The 17,677-nt window shown below is 43.5% G+C and overlaps 1 protein-coding gene across 13 annotated transcripts in view; it reads right to left on the bottom strand.

The window, feature by feature from the left end:
• Positions 1-17,677, bottom strand: part of Magi1 (membrane associated guanylate kinase, WW and PDZ domain containing 1) — a 650,887-nt gene that overhangs the window by 22,793 nt on the left and 610,417 nt on the right. For 8 of the 13 annotated variants that reach the window (XM_059258241.1, XM_059258239.1, XM_059258244.1 and 5 more), the window contains 3 exons: positions 8,122-8,338; positions 4,326-4,409; positions 1,426-1,517 (listed from right to left, as the gene is read on the bottom strand). In XM_059258241.1, coding sequence (XP_059114224.1) covers positions 1,426-1,517; positions 4,326-4,409; positions 8,122-8,338 — 393 coding nt within the window. The remainder of the gene's footprint in view (positions 1-1,425; positions 1,518-4,325; positions 4,410-8,121; positions 8,339-17,677) is intronic. The other 5 variants (XM_059258243.1, XM_059258249.1, XM_059258245.1 and 2 more) reach the window with 1 other exon arrangement.

The raw sequence follows: 17,677 nt of genomic DNA on the forward strand, positions 1-17,677 counted from the left end.
TATAAAGACTGATGGCCTGTACATCTCTAGAAATAATTCAATTCATTCATTCACATCCACATGCATGCCACAAACGATTATTGAGCACCCACTGTGTATAAGGCATTGTGCCAGGTCCTATAGCTGTTTTTAAGAAGTGGGAAGAACAACTATTTCTTGTATGGCTCTCTGACATAGCTATTATCTGTGGCCTGTCAATCATGTCGTTTTTCTTCTTCCACTCCAGAGAAATGGGCACTTTATTCTCTCACTTACAAGGCCTTTCCTCCTTTCCTGTCTACCCGAGAACCCCACTCTCACTAAGCCCTGGTAAGTACATCAATACTTAGTTTCTTAATTGTCTAGTACTGTCTGCTTAGCAGTAGGGCATCTCACTAAACATAAAATGAAGGGGAGAAGGAAGCAAATTCTGGCCTCATATTCCTATTTCTGCCATCTTTCAGCACTAGAAGGCACAGGAACATTTGTATTCAATGTCTTGCTGTTCTGCCATTCACCAAATGTGAGTTTAAATTTGGTGTGTGCTCTGTCTTCTCAGTAGACAACAATGTTATTGTTCTCTTCACATGGCATTTAGGGTTTATGAGGGGCAGGAACAAAACAGTGGCTGAAGAGATGGAGGAGTTGGGCCTTGTCAGCCTTGCATCTACACTAGCTCTGGGACCTTGGGCCAGTTCATTAACCTTTCTGGAGTTTTTATTTTCTGGTTTGAAAAACAGGGATACATTCTGGCTAAAGGAGATATTATATGTTAAAGGTTTTTAGTATAGCACATCACACACAGTAACTGCTCGATGAATGATAGGTTTTGTTCCAAAGGCATCAACTACACTTCTCTTTTGTTTTCCTTTCAAAGGACCGTGTGGTGTTAAATAACTGACTCTAAGAAACTGAGGAGATTCAGTGTTTATTGGTCACCGTTCAGGGTTCTTTTTCTATTATTTAAGGACAGGGTGCTGTTTTCTTGAGCCACAGTGCTGCCTAGGGAAGTTCTCTCTGTGTTCTAGCTACTTACTATTCAGACCCCTACAGTGTCTACACACACACACACACACACACACACACACACACACACACACACACACCCCTCTACTTGCTACAGATACCACAGAACTGACCACAGGGCTGAGGCACTGTCTGCTCTGCCTTCTGTTTTTCTTCTTGGTGGGGGGCCTCACTGCTGCAACCCCCACCACACACAAAAGCTTTAGAAAATATGACTTCCCTTCTTCTTTAAGACAAATAAACAAACAAACAAACGCAGCACCCCGCTGCAAAAGGAAGTGTGAGATCCATACTTCTCAAGATGAAAGAGCCAGGGCCCCAACTAGCAAGACTCCTCTCCTGGTGATCTGTCAATTGCCACCACTTTGCTTTGAAGTCTTAGCAAATAGCACAAGGGAGAGAAGCAGATAAAAGACTCACAGGTTCCCCTGGCTCATTTCCACCCAGAATCCTAAATCCAAATCCGGTCTCTTTTCTCCAAAGGAAGATGTCCTGTTCCTGATAATCTGGAACTGCAGAGAAGGAAGAAGGGAAAGAGATTATTTCATTAATAAAGGGGATTATGTGTCTAAAAAGGACACAATTACAGGACCATGATGGATGATGCATGCACAGATAAAAGCTCCCCAGCACAGACAACCACAGAAAAGGTCATGGGTAGGCGACAGGGCACAGGGCAGTGGGCACAAGGAAGCGGTAGGAAAGTTGAGCTCTGCAGTTCCCCAAGGGACTCAGGCTGCCTGGTAATGCCCAGTTTAGCTCATGACAGCTACGCCAGGAGTCAGCAAGCACCTCTCTCCCCGGCATCGCTCCAACAGGAATCAAACTGAGTCACTGTGGGCTGCACTACACAGCAAGTATCCACGAAAAAAATCACACAGAGGGGATTCTCCCCAGAGGAGAAGTGGGCGCTATGGATTTGAAAGTTCCTTTAAATGACTTGTCATTTGATTGAGAGGACAAGTATTATGGCTTTGGCTAAAAAGAATTCCTAATTTATTTTTAATCATATTCTTCTTCTCTAGCATAATCAAGACCACTGACACCAGTAATTTAATATGAGATCAGTTTTGTGAGAAAAAAAAATTACTCTCAAGGGCTGTGGGGTGCACAGCTCAGTGGAAACTGTTTGCCTATCCTTCTTCAGGTCTTGGGCTTGAACCTTGGCACCATCACAAAATATAGAGTTTAATATGATTTCAGTACTAATATCCCAGAGTTGTCACATTTCTAGACCCTTAGGGTCAAGTGGTGACAGCAACTTCTGAACAATTAACTGTATCTCATCACTAAATTACAGCTTTTCCCTTAATTTGCCTATGGTATCTGAACGTGCATTATTACCCAATAAGTTGCTATTTTGTCTAACACTCAGTAATGGTCTAGTGCTTTAAAACGAAGCCCTCAGTAAATTCCAGAAGAAAATGCCTGTTGTGCATGAAGTCATTCTATATAACTGCACTGTTACCTCACTGAGATAATAAAAGGCTTGCTTTCCCTTTATTCTTATGGAGTACTTTAATGTACATACAAGGTGTTTTATAGTCTATAAAGAGATACAACTTTTAGTTAAAGAGAATGCATATAATTCAGTTGCAGTGAATCCTAAAGGGGGCATTAAATTACTGTTCCACATTCTTTCTTATTTGCTTCATTAATTGTATTTTGGGCTGTAGGAGTATCTAGGCCTGAAACTTTAATTCCCATCTTCACCGTTTTGTGCGATAGAATAGGAAAGACAAAAATGGTTGTTTAGATTTCACACTGGGGGTTATTGTTCCTTTTCAGTGATTTGCCTATAGCCTAAGATGCACAGTCAATGAATAATCCAAGGGAAACAAAATGAATGGGTATAAGGCAGAGGACTCAGAATAGATTTTGCTTGAGCTACTTTTAGGCTGGGGTTCTACCTGGATGTTTGTATACAACCTTTTATATTAAAAATGCTGAGGCTAGCTTGTAAAATGCCAGGAAAGATGAACGGAGCTACATCACGGGACTCCTACAGAAACATTTGGAGACTAATGTTTCCTTGAACACATTTATATAAATATATTCATTAATTCCTGTTTGAGTAGCTTGGTAAATGATGCATGCTGTGAAGTGCCTCATTGAAATAACTAAATCAGAGGGTGTTCTGCCTTTTGGTTTACCCAGGGAAGGAAACTAGCACCCCAAAAGACCACTGGTGATTTTCAGCTGGTATACATGGGTGCTGGCAGAGTCAATCTGATGTCTGCTGAGCATAAGAGCTTTCTAAGAGCAATTAAAGGGCCTTTGCAGCCGCCTTCAGCCCAGACCCATTTTTCTCTGCATCACTTTAACACAGTATCATTTGTCCATCCTACAGGGGCAAAAAAATTGTAGCACATTCTGCCTTATGTTGCAATGAGGTGTCAGCTATCATGGTATATGGAGGAGACCCAACAGATTTAGGTCAATCACCCAAGTTAGGCCACAGGAAAAAAGTTTTTCTTCCTTTCAAGAATCAACTGGAAAATGGTAAATTTATTTAAAGAGTTTTCTGTTGAAAAGAAAGGTGCCCCATGACAATTGGGATATACATACACTCACAACGAGCCAGGAAACACAGACATAAACACCAACACAGACACGTGACAAAGAAAGCCTTCGGCTACTTAACTTTTAGCATATTAACAATTTTACCCTTTCACCAACTAAATACCATTTACTCAAATAAATATAGCCTCGGTTAATGAATTGGTATTGAAATACACTATGGTGGTCAAAATTTTATCTCCTATGATACTACTTCTTGATATAAGAAGTACTGAGATTTTGAAATAAGTTCCCCCAAATGTTTCACTCTCTACTTTCAGAAGACTTGTATTTTAGAGAGCAGCAAGGTGGGGCCATTTTTCTGACATTACTGTCACATTTCTTATTATTACTGTCACTTCAGTGAGGCCAGTCGTGCAGAAGTTACAGCTCTGATCCAGCCGTCTGCATCTTAGATCCTCACCTAGGGGACAATCACCACCGCAGTTCATCTGCTTCTGGTATTGGTCACTTAAGAAAGTAGCCGAATGACTTTCCTTGATATTTAGTGAGAGTGGGGTCACCAGGCCCTGGTGTCTCCACTGCTCCAGACACACAATGCATCTACAGATTCTGAGAGCACACACATCACTTCCTAATCTCATCTTGTGTTTGCTTTATGCTCAGCCAAAACAAGCCTAAAAACATCACTGCATGGACTTTTATCTTCCCTCATTTCTGTGGGCTTCTCCCCGGACAGATGGAAACATCAAACAAGAGAAATGATAATGGAGACACAAACGTGTGCGGCAGCTCCTTACTCTGACATTCTCCAAAACTCGTGGAACTGATCTCTCTGTCTCTTTCACCCTTGCTCAGTCCTGATGCAGGCGAAGGCGACATGGCTGGAACAGCAATTTCACAGTTGTGTAAAGCTCAACATACGCTCGCTCTTGGTTCATTTGAATTTAGTCGTGACTGATAAGGGATGTGCAGTTCAGCTTCACAATAAAGGTCCTGACTGCTATGGACTTCAAAGGACCACAGTTGAGTCCTGTTTTTCACTTTCTTTTTTTCCTGGTGCTTTACTTGTCAAAAATCTAATTGAACACTGAGAGTTTCCTGTGACTTCCATTACCACCGTAGGCTCCTGATGCTAAATTAGACTCTAACCACATTCTTGAGTGACCTCATTTCAGTCACATCATGAACGAGAGAAGGCTGTCTAAACCCTCATTGCCTTGTGAGAACATGGAAGTGTATGTTAGCACTCCACAACAGCACTTGCTTAGGGGAGAGTCGGTTCCTGAGAGAATCCGTTCTTAGAACGAGGCATGCCCTGGTGAATTCTAGGTATTTCAAACCAGAATAGTCTTATGTTTGAGATGCAATCATGGCATCTGTTGAATCTGAACGAGCACACAGACAGACATGGTTATAATGATCCTAAAATCCTGGTGTAAGACTTGTAAGCAGGACTCCCCAGAGGACAGCTTTATAATGGTTAAAATGACAGCTTCAGCTGCTTTCTTCGCAAGCAGGCACAAACTTTATTTATAAAGCTTTGGCGTTTCCTTTGTAGTAAAGGCTGCTGTGCACGAGGTGACTGTGTGAACATCTGCTAATAAGACCAATCATGTCACTTTTAAAGACATGGATCCAACTGGCATGTTATCTAGAGAAAATACAAAACAGGCAAGGCGGCTTATTGAAAGGACTTCAAGTCTTTAATTAACATTGAAATCCTTCAAAGGGATTCATTAACACTTCTGTAACTCAGATTAAATCATTTTTGACACTGCGGTTTTGGCAGAGAGCCAAATTGAGAGGATGGTATTTTGTGAAACACCTAGAACATGTAAGGGAAAGTGGTCAGCTGTGTGTTCATCTTTATACTGCCCTTAACAATGAAGTTCAATAAGAAGGAAAGGGTATTTTCAACACAAAGGGAATAATATGTATAATTAATGTACTGTGACTTACTTCAATTTTCCTTCAGTATTTGCTTATTTTATCATCAAAGGATGGGGAGGGAATTCCATCCATCAAGGCTACTCTTTTTTTTTTTTTTTTTTTTAAAGAATGTTCTTAAAAGACAACATACAAAATAACTTATTGCAATGGGAGAAATGAATTTGAGATTAAATAAAATGGTAGGTAATTCAAAGACAAGATTGCTATATGTTCATCAGTGGGTACCATGGGAAGAAGAAAAGCTGTGCTGGAGACACAGTAATTACTGGAGGTGGAGCCGGGGGAGGGTCATCATTATCCTCATTTAGTAGAGAAGAAAAAAATCTATGCCGATCTTAACAGCCATTAGGCTGTTCCTATCACTCAATTACAGGACCTCCAATCACCAAAGAGGCATTGATTCTCACTGTGGGGCTATATCTGATCGCTTAGATGCTAAGAAAGCAAAGGGACAAAAAGGGACCCATTCCAAACATGTCATTGTGACCGCATGGAGCAATGTCAAAGCTTACAGCAATCAGCTTATAGTGCTTATGCTGGATAGTCCAGTTTCTTTTTCTGGTGAAAACTTTCCTAAAAGTTGAACTAAAATATCCAAATCCCAAGAAATATTGTTGCTTTAGGGTGGACGAGCCTACCATTGAGCACGTACATGCTTCAAGTGTCCTGTCAATCCAGGAGGTCCCGCCAGTACTTCAGGGAATGATTTATTTGATCACAAAAGGATTGGAACATGGAAAACTCAATCATAATGTGTATTGGACTGAAGAAAGCAGGAGCATGGTCAATAAAGCAATCACTCAACATCCCCTGAAGCTGGGTTGTTGACTGAAGAAGCCACATGGTTAGAGAGCAATGTGAAGGGACTATGGAACATTTGAAACTGGGAGGCATTCCTTCAGGGTGTTTTAAAGAGAAATCACTACAGTTAGAGGGTATTCCTGGTATGAAGCCCAAGTTTGTAACAGTTGGGTGTCCCTGATTCTGAAAACCTCACATGCTATAAAACCCAAAGCTTTTTAAGTATTGATATAACACCATAAGAAGAAAATTCCATACCATAAAATTTATATTCACAGATAAAATCACTGCAAATATGGTCTAAAATGACTTTCTGGCTTTGTGTGTAAGAGATGTAAGAAACACAAACAGATTTGAAATTCAGACTCAGGTCCCATCCTCAGACTATCTCATTACAAATATGCAAATATTTCAAAATCGAAATTGGAAGCATTTCCCCTCGCGAGCATTTTTTGATATAGGATGCTCAACTTTGTAGTTAATTTGTAGATTTCCTTCAGCCTGGCTTCCAAAGGACTTCAGTGCTGTCTTCCTGGGAGTCGGGGGAGTCCATTTCCAAATTAGCTGGCTTTTGTCAGCATGCTGAGCCTCCGCTGGTCAACAGGCTATCTAATGGGCCAGTGTTTTACGCTGATGGTGCGGCACTTCAAGGGACCTCTGACAGCTGCTAATCAGCAAGAGACCCTCCTGTGCCCCCTGAATGTCGAGTTCTACCTAAGAGTTTGGTCAGCTTTCCTTCTTAGGGCTGCTGGCCTTACTCCCTTCCTTATCCGAGTCACAGAACAAGGGAAGTCTTCCCAAACACCCTTCAGACAGCCGGGTATGCTGAAGAGCCAAGTCAGAGAGAGCGGTTGTTGAGAGGAGGAAGAGCCCTTAGCCTCTCATAGTCTCTGAGCTACCAATCTCCACAGCGGTGACATCAGGGTGGTTAGGAACAAAGCCTGTTCCAAGTTCCCCCAGTGGCCCGGCAAAACAATGCTGTTTTCTCTCTCAGCCTCTCTCCAGGTCATCAATAGAATGTCTTTCCTCCTAACACATTCTACCCCGTTCTAAAACGTTAGTGACGGCAAAGACTCCAAAAGAGCCAATAGCATCTGCTACGCTTGGGGCATTTAGGGCCTTGCATTGGTAAAATAACAAAGATAACTGATGGTGAATGTCCCCAGGAATCACTTCATTAAAAGGAGAGAAGGGAAATAAGGAGGAGATCTTAGGTGTTTAAGATCCAGAAAGTTGATCTTAATAAAACAACACACCTAACTATTGTATAGATAATTAAGCTACAATCATTCTCTGTGGGTTTTCTTCTTCTTCTTCTTCTTCTTCTTCTTCTTCTTCTTCTTCTTCTTCTTCTTCTTCTTCTTCTTCTTCTTCTTCCTCTTCTCCTCCTCCTCCTCCTCCTCCTCCTCCTCTTTTTGAGGAAAATGTTTGCAAAGACTGATATCACCAGTATTTTTAAGAACCACAAGGCCACAAAGAAAGTACCTGACCTCATCTCATGAACCCACAATCACAGTTACACTGTTGTGTGTCGGAGCAGCTTCATCAGGCAGGAATGCAGAGCAGGCCACGTTCTCCACTCGGGAAAGGATTAAAAGACAGTGGCTCTTACCAACCACTTCTTTGAACCAGAAAGAAAAGCATCCATTTTTACCCGTGCTTCCTCAAGCTGGAGACATCATCTAGCCTATGCAGACAACCAGGGAATTCTACCTGTTCTAGGAAGCTGTGGCTTTCCATCCTCTTTACCTTTATCCACTGGATACCCCAGGCCTCTTTTATTAAGGGGAGGCTAGCGCACTGGGAAGGGCCTGGGAGAGCAGGAACCCAGGTTTTACTCACGTCGGTTTTCATACATGCTCCTGGACTGGGCCCAGATTTTAAAAGGATCTGGTTTTTTCTGCCCAGAGCTGTCGGTCTGATCTGGAGCAGGGGCGTCTGCGGGTGGGTACTCGGGGAGCACCTGTGTGCTGTGACTCGGGGACGCCGTGTGCAGGCTCCGGTGGCTGGAGACACTGTGCTGGGAGCTGTTCTGGCTGTCTTTCCTCTCCAGTGGCTGCTGTAAGAAGCAAGTGAGAGGGCCAAGAAAGGAAGATGACTGTCGTTTCTCCAGTGAGTACCTCTCCCCAGCCTGCCTTTGCTCAGCATTTCTGTGTACACACACACACACACACACACACACACACACACACACACACTTAAAATGACACTCTGGCTTCTCCAGCAAGTGCTGAATGCTGATAAATCCTTAGATGATTGGCAGGAAGACAGAGGGGCGGACTAGACAGAGACATAACCAGACCCATGCTGCTCTCTGGGCTGTAGTGGGAAACAAATCTGATTTTCATTGTAAGCTCTCAGGAAGATACACTGGGTTTATTTATTGTAAGATGCATCTATCCCAACACCCTCAGTTCTTGACAAAAATATGTGACTCAAAATATCCTAAGTGTTTTAGATGTAAGTCTGTAATACCTGTAAGCAATACAATCAGGGCTACAAATGAAACGTGGGGCTCCATATGCTGTATCTCTTAATAATAAAATGCCTGCTCCGCTCTGCAGGTTTCCTCCAGCCCTGTTCCAGCAGGGACTGTGGCAGAGCATTAGGAAGTCACACCGGGCAGCACAGTGCTCTGGTACTCACTGCAGAGAACCAAGAGCGTCTATAATTTTTAGTCAATCAATTCTAAAGGCAATGCTTTCTACCTCTTGAATTACCGAGACTACCGTGAATTAAAAAAATGAAGAGCAAACTTGAAGTACATGTATGTGTTGCTCTGCAGGGCCAGCCTTCCCAGCCTGGCAACTTGTCCAAAGTTTAAGTACTTTTCAAAGGGGAACTTCATCGACTTCAAAGGCAGAGTCAAGTTCCTGATCACTGAAACCAGCCCAGAACAGACTTACACTGTATGAAATATTCTCTGAATTGACAGAGAGCACAAGCAAAAACCCTGGTAAGGATTTCACCCCTGCGAATGCAATGCTGGAGTTCTCATTTGCAAAAGTTACCATGTTACTTAACTTCAGGTAGGGGACGTCTGCATCCTCTATTAAGCACAGTGCAGAGCTGTTTTTAAAGAGGTTTATAAGAACCCGACTGTGTGTGTTCTGGTCCCCTGGAGCTCTGCCATCGGAGGCTATCATCAATCCCCTGCTCTCCCCTCAGTGTCCTCCATCTTTCACTCCTTGTTGGAAATGACCATGGTCCTTTCCCTTTTCGTCCTTGTTTGGAAATCAGTAGATGAAGAGAGTCCAAAAAGAACAGATTTGCTTTGTCCCTTTTGCCTGTGTATGTTCATGTGTGGGGACATGTGCATTCATATACACACACACACACACACACACACACACACACACACACACACACACACACACGGAACGCAGAAGGCGACCTACCACTTTTTGTTTGAGACAGAGTCTCTCATTGGCCTTGAGTTCACCAAGTAGGCTAGTTAGCCAGCGAGCCCCTGAGAGTCTTGTCTCCACCTTCCATTTCACCTTTCTGAAATAACAAGCCTGGCATTGTCTGTGGCTTCTGAGAATATAACCTAGGTTTTCATATTTGCATGGCAAGCACGTTCTTGACGGCCATCTCTCAACTCCTAGGCTGAGTTGAGATCTTGCCTGCTAGAGACCTGACTGTAGGTTTTGGAAAAGATCCACAGGCTATGAGCACGTTGAGAGGCCTAGCTCACTCCCATGCAAAGGGGTGGCACCCACTAACGAAGATGCCAAGGGAAGCACAGGGCAAACACACTGCCACTTCACCCTTTCTCTCTTCAGGTGTTAATGGACTTAGCTCAGTGCTGGATAGACTAGCATTTCCGGGACCTGAAATAGGCACTCCGCCACCTTTTAAGGTCCTTCCCTACACGGACGTCAGCTCTCTTGGCCTCATATCACACCCTGAAAAGCACCTTGGGTGACATGCTGGAGATGTTGAGGGAGAGAACAGCACCAGTTCTCTCTTGAAGGTACACATCTCATCTGTGTCTCTCTTGCAAGCTCCCTCTGTGTCTCTCTTACAAGCTCCTAATCACAGCATCGGCCCATTGTTGGTGTGGACATACGGCACAATGTTTAGAAAAAAAAAAACAACCTGATACTATGGGTAGTTTCTTCTTTTAAGTTTTATGCTTTTCAGTGCGGCATATATATATGTATTTATATATAACAGGTAACTTCTTACAATAAGAGAATTAAAGGCTATTTCCATCTTGAAGTGAACTTTGTAAACAGAATTAATATGGACTATGACTTTTATGCTGTTAAGGAGATATTCTAAATATAAAACCAAATCACTCAATACAGGAGCTGGGTTTGCCTGGAGAACCACACACTCCCCTTCAACTGCTAACCCTATTTTTCTTCCTTAAAAGAGTGGCAGATGCCTGATTGTGGAAAAAGCCCAGCAACACTAAGTTCATTTCACAGCTGAAATAAGTCTCTACTCCTGAATGTGTCAGTCTCCATTTGAGGACACTTAACACCCCCACCCTCTAGGCCTGCATGCCGCCGTATACCTGGAAGAGCATTCATAGGTAGCTGTTTCGGGGGGGGGGGTGCTTTGCAGTGTGTGTCCTACTGACTTCTTGGGTCCCTGTCCCTGAAAACCAAACTTTAACCTCTTACACTAGATCACTTTTCCTCCCTGTCCCACTGAGAGTCTGGTGCAGTGTTGGCCATTTCTGCTGTATAATGTGCCCACTGGTTTTGTGCCCAGTGAGTGGCACCCACAGAGCCAAGGGTTTGAGCACATGGTCCCCAGCTGGTGGTGGTGTGGGAAGGTGTGGAGCCTTTCAGACATGTGGCCCAGCTACCAGAAGCGGGTATCCTGGGATGGCCCTTGAAGATGACAACACCCTTCTGGGTCTAGCCTGACCTTTCTGTTTCTTGTCAGTCACCATGTGGTCAGCCACTTCCTGCTCCTGCTGACAGAGATTAAGCCAATCCTGCAGTATGCCTCTTCACCCTGATTGAGTGACATCCCGAGCTCAGGAGCCAAAATAAACGGTTTCCCCTTAAGCTGCTTACGTCAAGACTTTTCTCACCCCAACGAGAAGAGTCATGCACACACCATCATCCATGTTGTTCAAATGGGTTTCTAAGGCCCTAGGATGTTCATCTTAGTGTAACAACTAAGGACACAGAGGACCCAGCCTCAGGTTTAACTAGAGAGCTGCTTGGCCATAAAGGGAGTATGCAGATGAAGTCTCCTGAAAACACTGTAGCCACTTTTCAAATTATAACAGCCTTTCTCTCCTAGCCATAAAGGCTCATTTAAGTCTGACGGCACACTTGGATGAAGGAACAAAACTGCATCTCTGTCACACTGGGCCTCTCAGTCCCTTTAATGTCATCTAATGTTGCCTCTCAGTCAGAAAATACTAGCAAAGGGATATCCAAAAATTTGGAGAACGTGCTCCAAAAACTATACTCCAGAGCCGTCACTCACTAGCTTAACCTGATGCCAAACTAAAAGGCTATGGTCCAGTAATCTGGAAGCTTTCTGGATTTTTACCTTGCTAAGATTTAGCTCTGTTCTATGTTCATTTTTAAAACTGACTACTTCTCTTCAATTTAAAGATGCATTCTATCATGTGAATCTTAGGGTTTTTGGAGTTGTGCTCTGTGTGCATGTGTGCAAACATTTCACAAGTGTTTTTCATTTTCTGTGACATCCTTTATTAGAGCCCAAAATTGGTCAAGTAAAAAGCAGGATTTACAGGGCTCTCAAATTAAAGTAATCTGGTGTGTGTGTGTGTATGTGTGTGTGTGTGTGTGTGTGTGTACGTGATCAGGTCTGTACGCACACAGGTGCATATGTATTTTTTGTGGAAGCCAGAGGGTAACCTTGGGTGCTGTTCCTTAGGCGCCATGCACTTCAGGGTTTTGAGACAGCCTTTTTTAAGTCTGGAGGTCCTTGATTAAGCTAGGCGGGCTGATTACCAAACAACACATTTGCCATCTGTACCTCCTCAGTACTAGGATTATATGCATACACCACTATATACTTTTTAAAAACTGTAGATGCTAGGGAATGAGCTTGAGTCCCTGAGGCCTGTGTGATCATTTTACCGACTGAGCTGTCTTCCTGCCCCTTCAGTTTGTATGGCTTTTCTTGACTGTCTACCAGAAGGCTTTGTGCACGAAAGAAAATTTACTTCTCAGTTGAGACAGCACAGATTTAGATCTGCAAGCAATATGAATGCCATTCATCTGTTTTTCTTTATAGTTTTGTTCAGTGTGTGTGTGTGTGTGTGTGTGTGTGTGTGTGTGTGTGTGTGTGTGTGTTTAAAGAAAGTTTTACTATGTAGTCCAGGCTAAACTCAAACTCTCGATTCTCCTGCTCCTGCCTCTGGAGCGCTAGGGTTATATGTGCGTGCTACCTTCAATTCATTTCCCTAGGTGAGACACAAGCTCTAAGACAAGGAGCCACAAGACTGTATCTTTAGCCCTGTTAAGAAAGGGAAGCCTGTGCATGCAGTGCATGGATGGAGAGAAACACCTAGCACACTAACAACAGGATACCAGTCAAGGCCTGCCTACAGCAACCACCTGCAACGTATTTATTCAACTCGATCAACAAATACAAATGGATAATTTATATTGTGCCAGACACTAAGAAACACAACAGATAAATAAAAAGATGTTACCTAACAGCCTGGAATTTATACCCAAGTATGAATGTATATGTGAAGATGGATATTAAATGAATCAGATATTCAGAATATATTTAAAACGATGCACCACAATGTCCTTTGGATAGCTGGTTTAAGGATGGGCGTATAGAAGAGTATTTTGGCAATGGACCCAGCATATGCTAAGTCCTAACATAGAAATGAGCTTGGACAGCTTGCAGTTTGCAGAATGAATGGCTAGTGTGACACTGCAAGGGGATGGGGAGCTGGACATGAACTTGGAAGGCGAATCAGGCAAGTGCCTTATGTGACACTGTACGGAGAGGCTTCCTTTCCAGCTCTGGAGGAAGAATCTATTGACGCTAAAATGAGAATGAACCAGGAGTTAACTGATGTAGAGAAAGGACAGGAAGCAGAGAGGCCAGGCTGAGGTTCCTTGTTGCTCTGCACCCAAGGCAGCCTCCCCTGGGGCAGGGGTGTGCTGAGGAGGAGACACTGCTGAGAGGTCCAGTGGGAGACAGGAGGAGGAAGAAAATACCTTAGAAACAAAGAACTCACCCCCGCCATCTCCACCTTAGAAACAATGCATTCACCCCAACAACACTACCACTTGAGATAATGATTGGGAAGCCACATAACCAGACAGAAATCACCAATCCTAACTACTGTCACTAGGCTGATACTTTTTAACTAAGAATTTCATTTCTGATTCTCAAATCTCTGCCAACTTGGAAGAAGAAATGGGCTTAATTTTAAATCTCCTTAAGAGTCCTTGGCCATGAACTTGTATCACAAAACCTTTTAGAATGAAATTGTACCTATCTCCCTAAAATGAATGATTCTCATCCTACTTACTGTCAGGTCAGGAAAATTGGGAAGGCGCAATGGTTTTTATAAATGGAAATGGGGAAAAATTTATCTCATCAGTATTTCACAGAATGATTTAGAAATGGAGGTTCTTATAAAGTGAACTGAAAATATTTGCTCGGAAGAGCAAATGAATACAGACAGCACTTAGGAGCTTAAATGATGAGAAGAATTCATGTGGCTTAAAAATGACAAATTGATCCATTTTAAAGCCAAATTATTTACAGTTGATGTATCTGCCAAGACCCAAGGCCACTGCAGCGATTTTCATGGACAATAGGAGCAGATCCAAGTGCTGCTGAGGTATGAGGCCAAGGTCATTAGAAGTGTGAAAATCAGACACCAGGTCTAGGCCAAAGCATAGGCTGCTCTTTATTTTTGCCTTTTCCTGTATCTCTTATCAGCTTCCATATCAAATTTCTTCTCAAAGTCAGGTGAAGAGAATTAATGGAGAAGAGCAGGAGAACACTGGTTGGATATAAAAATGAAATCTGAGTCACATAAGATGTAAGAAATTTAGGAAAATGGAAAGTCTACGCTTCTAAGGGCTCCAATGTGCTGTTCACTGAGGTGGGACAATTTGATTGACAATTTGAAGTCAGTCTATTCCTTTCCTCGTCTACCATTCTCACGGCTTTTCCTTGTGGTCTGAAGAAGCTTTGATGAGATCTACATGGTAGCTTTGGAACCGTGAAGACTAGGAGTGTAGTGTGAGAGGTAGTGCACATCACAGAGAGCGACTCAGGCAGGAGCCACCCGATGTATATGTCATCTAAGAGGTCTTGTGTTTCCCCAATGCATACATCATCATCTAGGAGGTCTTGTGTCTCCCCAATGCATATGTCATCTAAGAGGTCTTGTGTCTCTGTCTCCCCAATGTATACATCATCATCTAAAAGGTCTTGTGTCTCCCCAGTGCATATGTCATCTAAGAGGTCTTGTGTTTCCCCAATGCATACATCATCATCTAGGAGGTCTTGTGTCTCCCCAATGCATACACCATCATCTAGGAGGTCTTGTGTTTCCCCACTGCATACTCCATCATCTAAGAGGTCTTGTGTCTCCCCAGTGCATATGTCATCTAAGAGGTCTTGTGTTTCCCCAATGCATACATCATCATCTAGGAGGTCTTGTGTCTCCCCACTGCATACACCATCATCTAGGAGGTCTTGTGTTTCCCCACTGCATACACCATCATCTAAGAGGTCTTGTGTCTCCCCAATGCATACATCATCATCTAAGAGGTCTTGGGTCTCCATCTCCTCAATGCATACATCATCATCTAGGAGGTCTTATATCTCCCCAATGCATACATGACCTAAGAGGTCTTTTGTCTCCTAAAAACATACATCACATAAGAGCTCTCATGTCCCCCTTACATGTCTTAATGTCTAGTTCTAGAAATGTCGTTCAGTATCTCTTGTAGGTAAAGGAGATGGAAGTGAAACTTCCTATTGCTGTCTTGAAGACACCATCTTGTCACTGTTTGTAAAACTTTGGGTGTTCCCAGCCTGCCAGAGAACTCCAAATAATTTCACAGTTCAGCACAGTTCTTTATTCTACCTTGGGTCTGGGCTTTGTAAGACTATTCAATGTAGGTCACTGGAACTGACAGCGGGATGACTAGCGTAATGTATGCACATGGTCCCTTCATCCACTTTCAATGTGTACACCAGACTTTAATCCCCAGGCGGAGAGGGTCTAAACAGCTCTGTCTGTTGATGTGGTATCCATTTCTCTCCCCAGTTGCTGGGAGTCAGGGATATCTTCTGTCTTAGTTTCTGGATACCTGCACTATTGTAGCATCTGAAGACAGTTAGTAAACATTTGTACTTCCAATGTCTCAGTTCAAGTTCCATCTTAGTAGTCCTTACTACTAATTTGCTGAATGAAAAGCTGGATAAGTGGTTGAGTAAGTGGAGGATAAATGTATGGATGGACAGATGAACAGAAGATTGGTGAACAGGCAAAGCAATGGACAGATTAACAAAGGGAGGATGGGGAGGTGGGATGTGACCCAGCAGGAACACAGGTGCATCTGTCTTACAAGATGTTTGAGTGTGCAATTTAGAGTTTAAAGGCCCCACACAAGATCTCTGTGTTTGATATAAACTGACAGTTAAAATTAAGTTTCTAGTCAGAATGATTAAGTTGGGCCACAATTTAAGTTTTCCAAAGACGTCTAAAATCCCACAGCAAATTTGTCTTATTTTTTTACTGCCATGTGGTAGAAAATGTGTGACGTAGAAATCCAGGTATTAAATTAATCAGACATTATTAAGATACCACCATTATCCCGCAAGAGTATACAAAAATCCACAAACTTGCCATTTAAACTAAATCTAGCAAGTTAAATTCTTATTAAGAGTAAGCTATAGGGACAACCCAGGAGGAGGAACAACATTAAAATGCTAAACCCTTCTGCTCTAATAAAATCTCAACTGCCTAATTATTGAAAACATTAAAGAAGAAAGAAAAAGTATGGCAACACAGAGACCTTGTCCATCATCGGAGGAAGCCGAGCGTGTCAGAACCTCGGGGGTAACAGCGGGGAGAACAGGCAACCAATAGTGAGGACCTGGTTTAGATGCTAAACCACAGAGCTGGGGTGGAATCTACACGGATCACAACCCAGGTCCAACTGCTGCCCTTTTCCTTCTGCAGCCTGCAGAACTGACACTATCTGTCATCCCCTGAGCGGCTCAACCAGCACCTGGAAACCCATCGTCCCTGTGGAGTCCCTCCAACCCTGCTGAAAACATCTCATAATCATCTGTCCCATTGGCAGGACATCACCCAAATTCAACCCGGGGAAAGGGAAACAGCTTTCCATCCACCTGTACGAGCCCCCACTGATCACAGATGTTTGTAATGCTCTCCTGCCAACAGCAGCCCTTGGCTGATAGTCCCCTAATCATGTGCAGTAGCTGCCAGAGTGCCAACATGCTATGCGAGCTGCCATCCCTGTCCTGGAGCAGGACCTGGGTGAGGACAAGCTCCAAGCTCTTGGGTCCAGCAGCACCCACCCTCTTAGCTTGTGGTAATTAGAAGCCAGCAGACTGTGGGCAAAGCAGTTAAGAGCGCTTTTTTCCCTAGGAATGCAACCCAAGTAATTGGCTTGTTGCTCACTAATGACATGGCAACTACAAAAATAAGCTACCAGAGAATTCTCTTAACTGATTTCAAGAACATGGGCTCTGTACATGCTTGATACTACTAGGTGTCTGCCAGGTAATTCTGAACTACTCCAGGGAAGATGATATACAAACATTACAGAAACCTCTCCTGCACAGGTGCGAACAGCAGCGAACACCCCGATATCCACAGCATGTGGGGTGTGTAAAACAGGTCCATGCCTCAGCACAGCATGGTCATGGAAGGCTCACACTAACTCAAGCTCGGGAGACACATCTTCCAGCTGCATTCGGTTTGGCTGAAGGCTGAATGGGTTTCTGACGATGACCCAGGGATGGCGATAAACACATGCGCACATGCAGCCACTTGGGCATCTCTGTGGTTTCAATGTGGGCACCAAGCAGCACTTTCCTGCCTGGACATTAACACAAACTGACACGGGAAGCAGCCCTGAAGTCAGTGTTCCAGTTGCCACGGCCGGCCCTGTGCCATCAGCAGCACATTAACTACTGCAGGTTTTTCTCTTTGCAGAACTAGGGAGTCGGGCTTCCGAGGGCGTAAAGCTCCCCTCGCTCATCTCCTTAATAAACTTCTGCCTGGTGCGGCCATGCTTGGAGACAGGTGTAAAGAATTCAGCTGCAGCGCCTGAAGCTGCAAAGTTTTCAATGTCCTCCTCCGGATGGCACAAAGCTACAAATTTCCCCGTTCAGAAATCTTCTAAGTTACAAGGAAGCCCCCCCCCCCCCCTTTTAA

Source organism: Peromyscus eremicus, chromosome 3 (genome assembly GCF_949786415.1).
Source record: "Peromyscus eremicus chromosome 3, PerEre_H2_v1, whole genome shotgun sequence".
Taxonomy (NCBI): Eukaryota; Metazoa; Chordata; class Mammalia; order Rodentia; family Cricetidae; genus Peromyscus; species Peromyscus eremicus.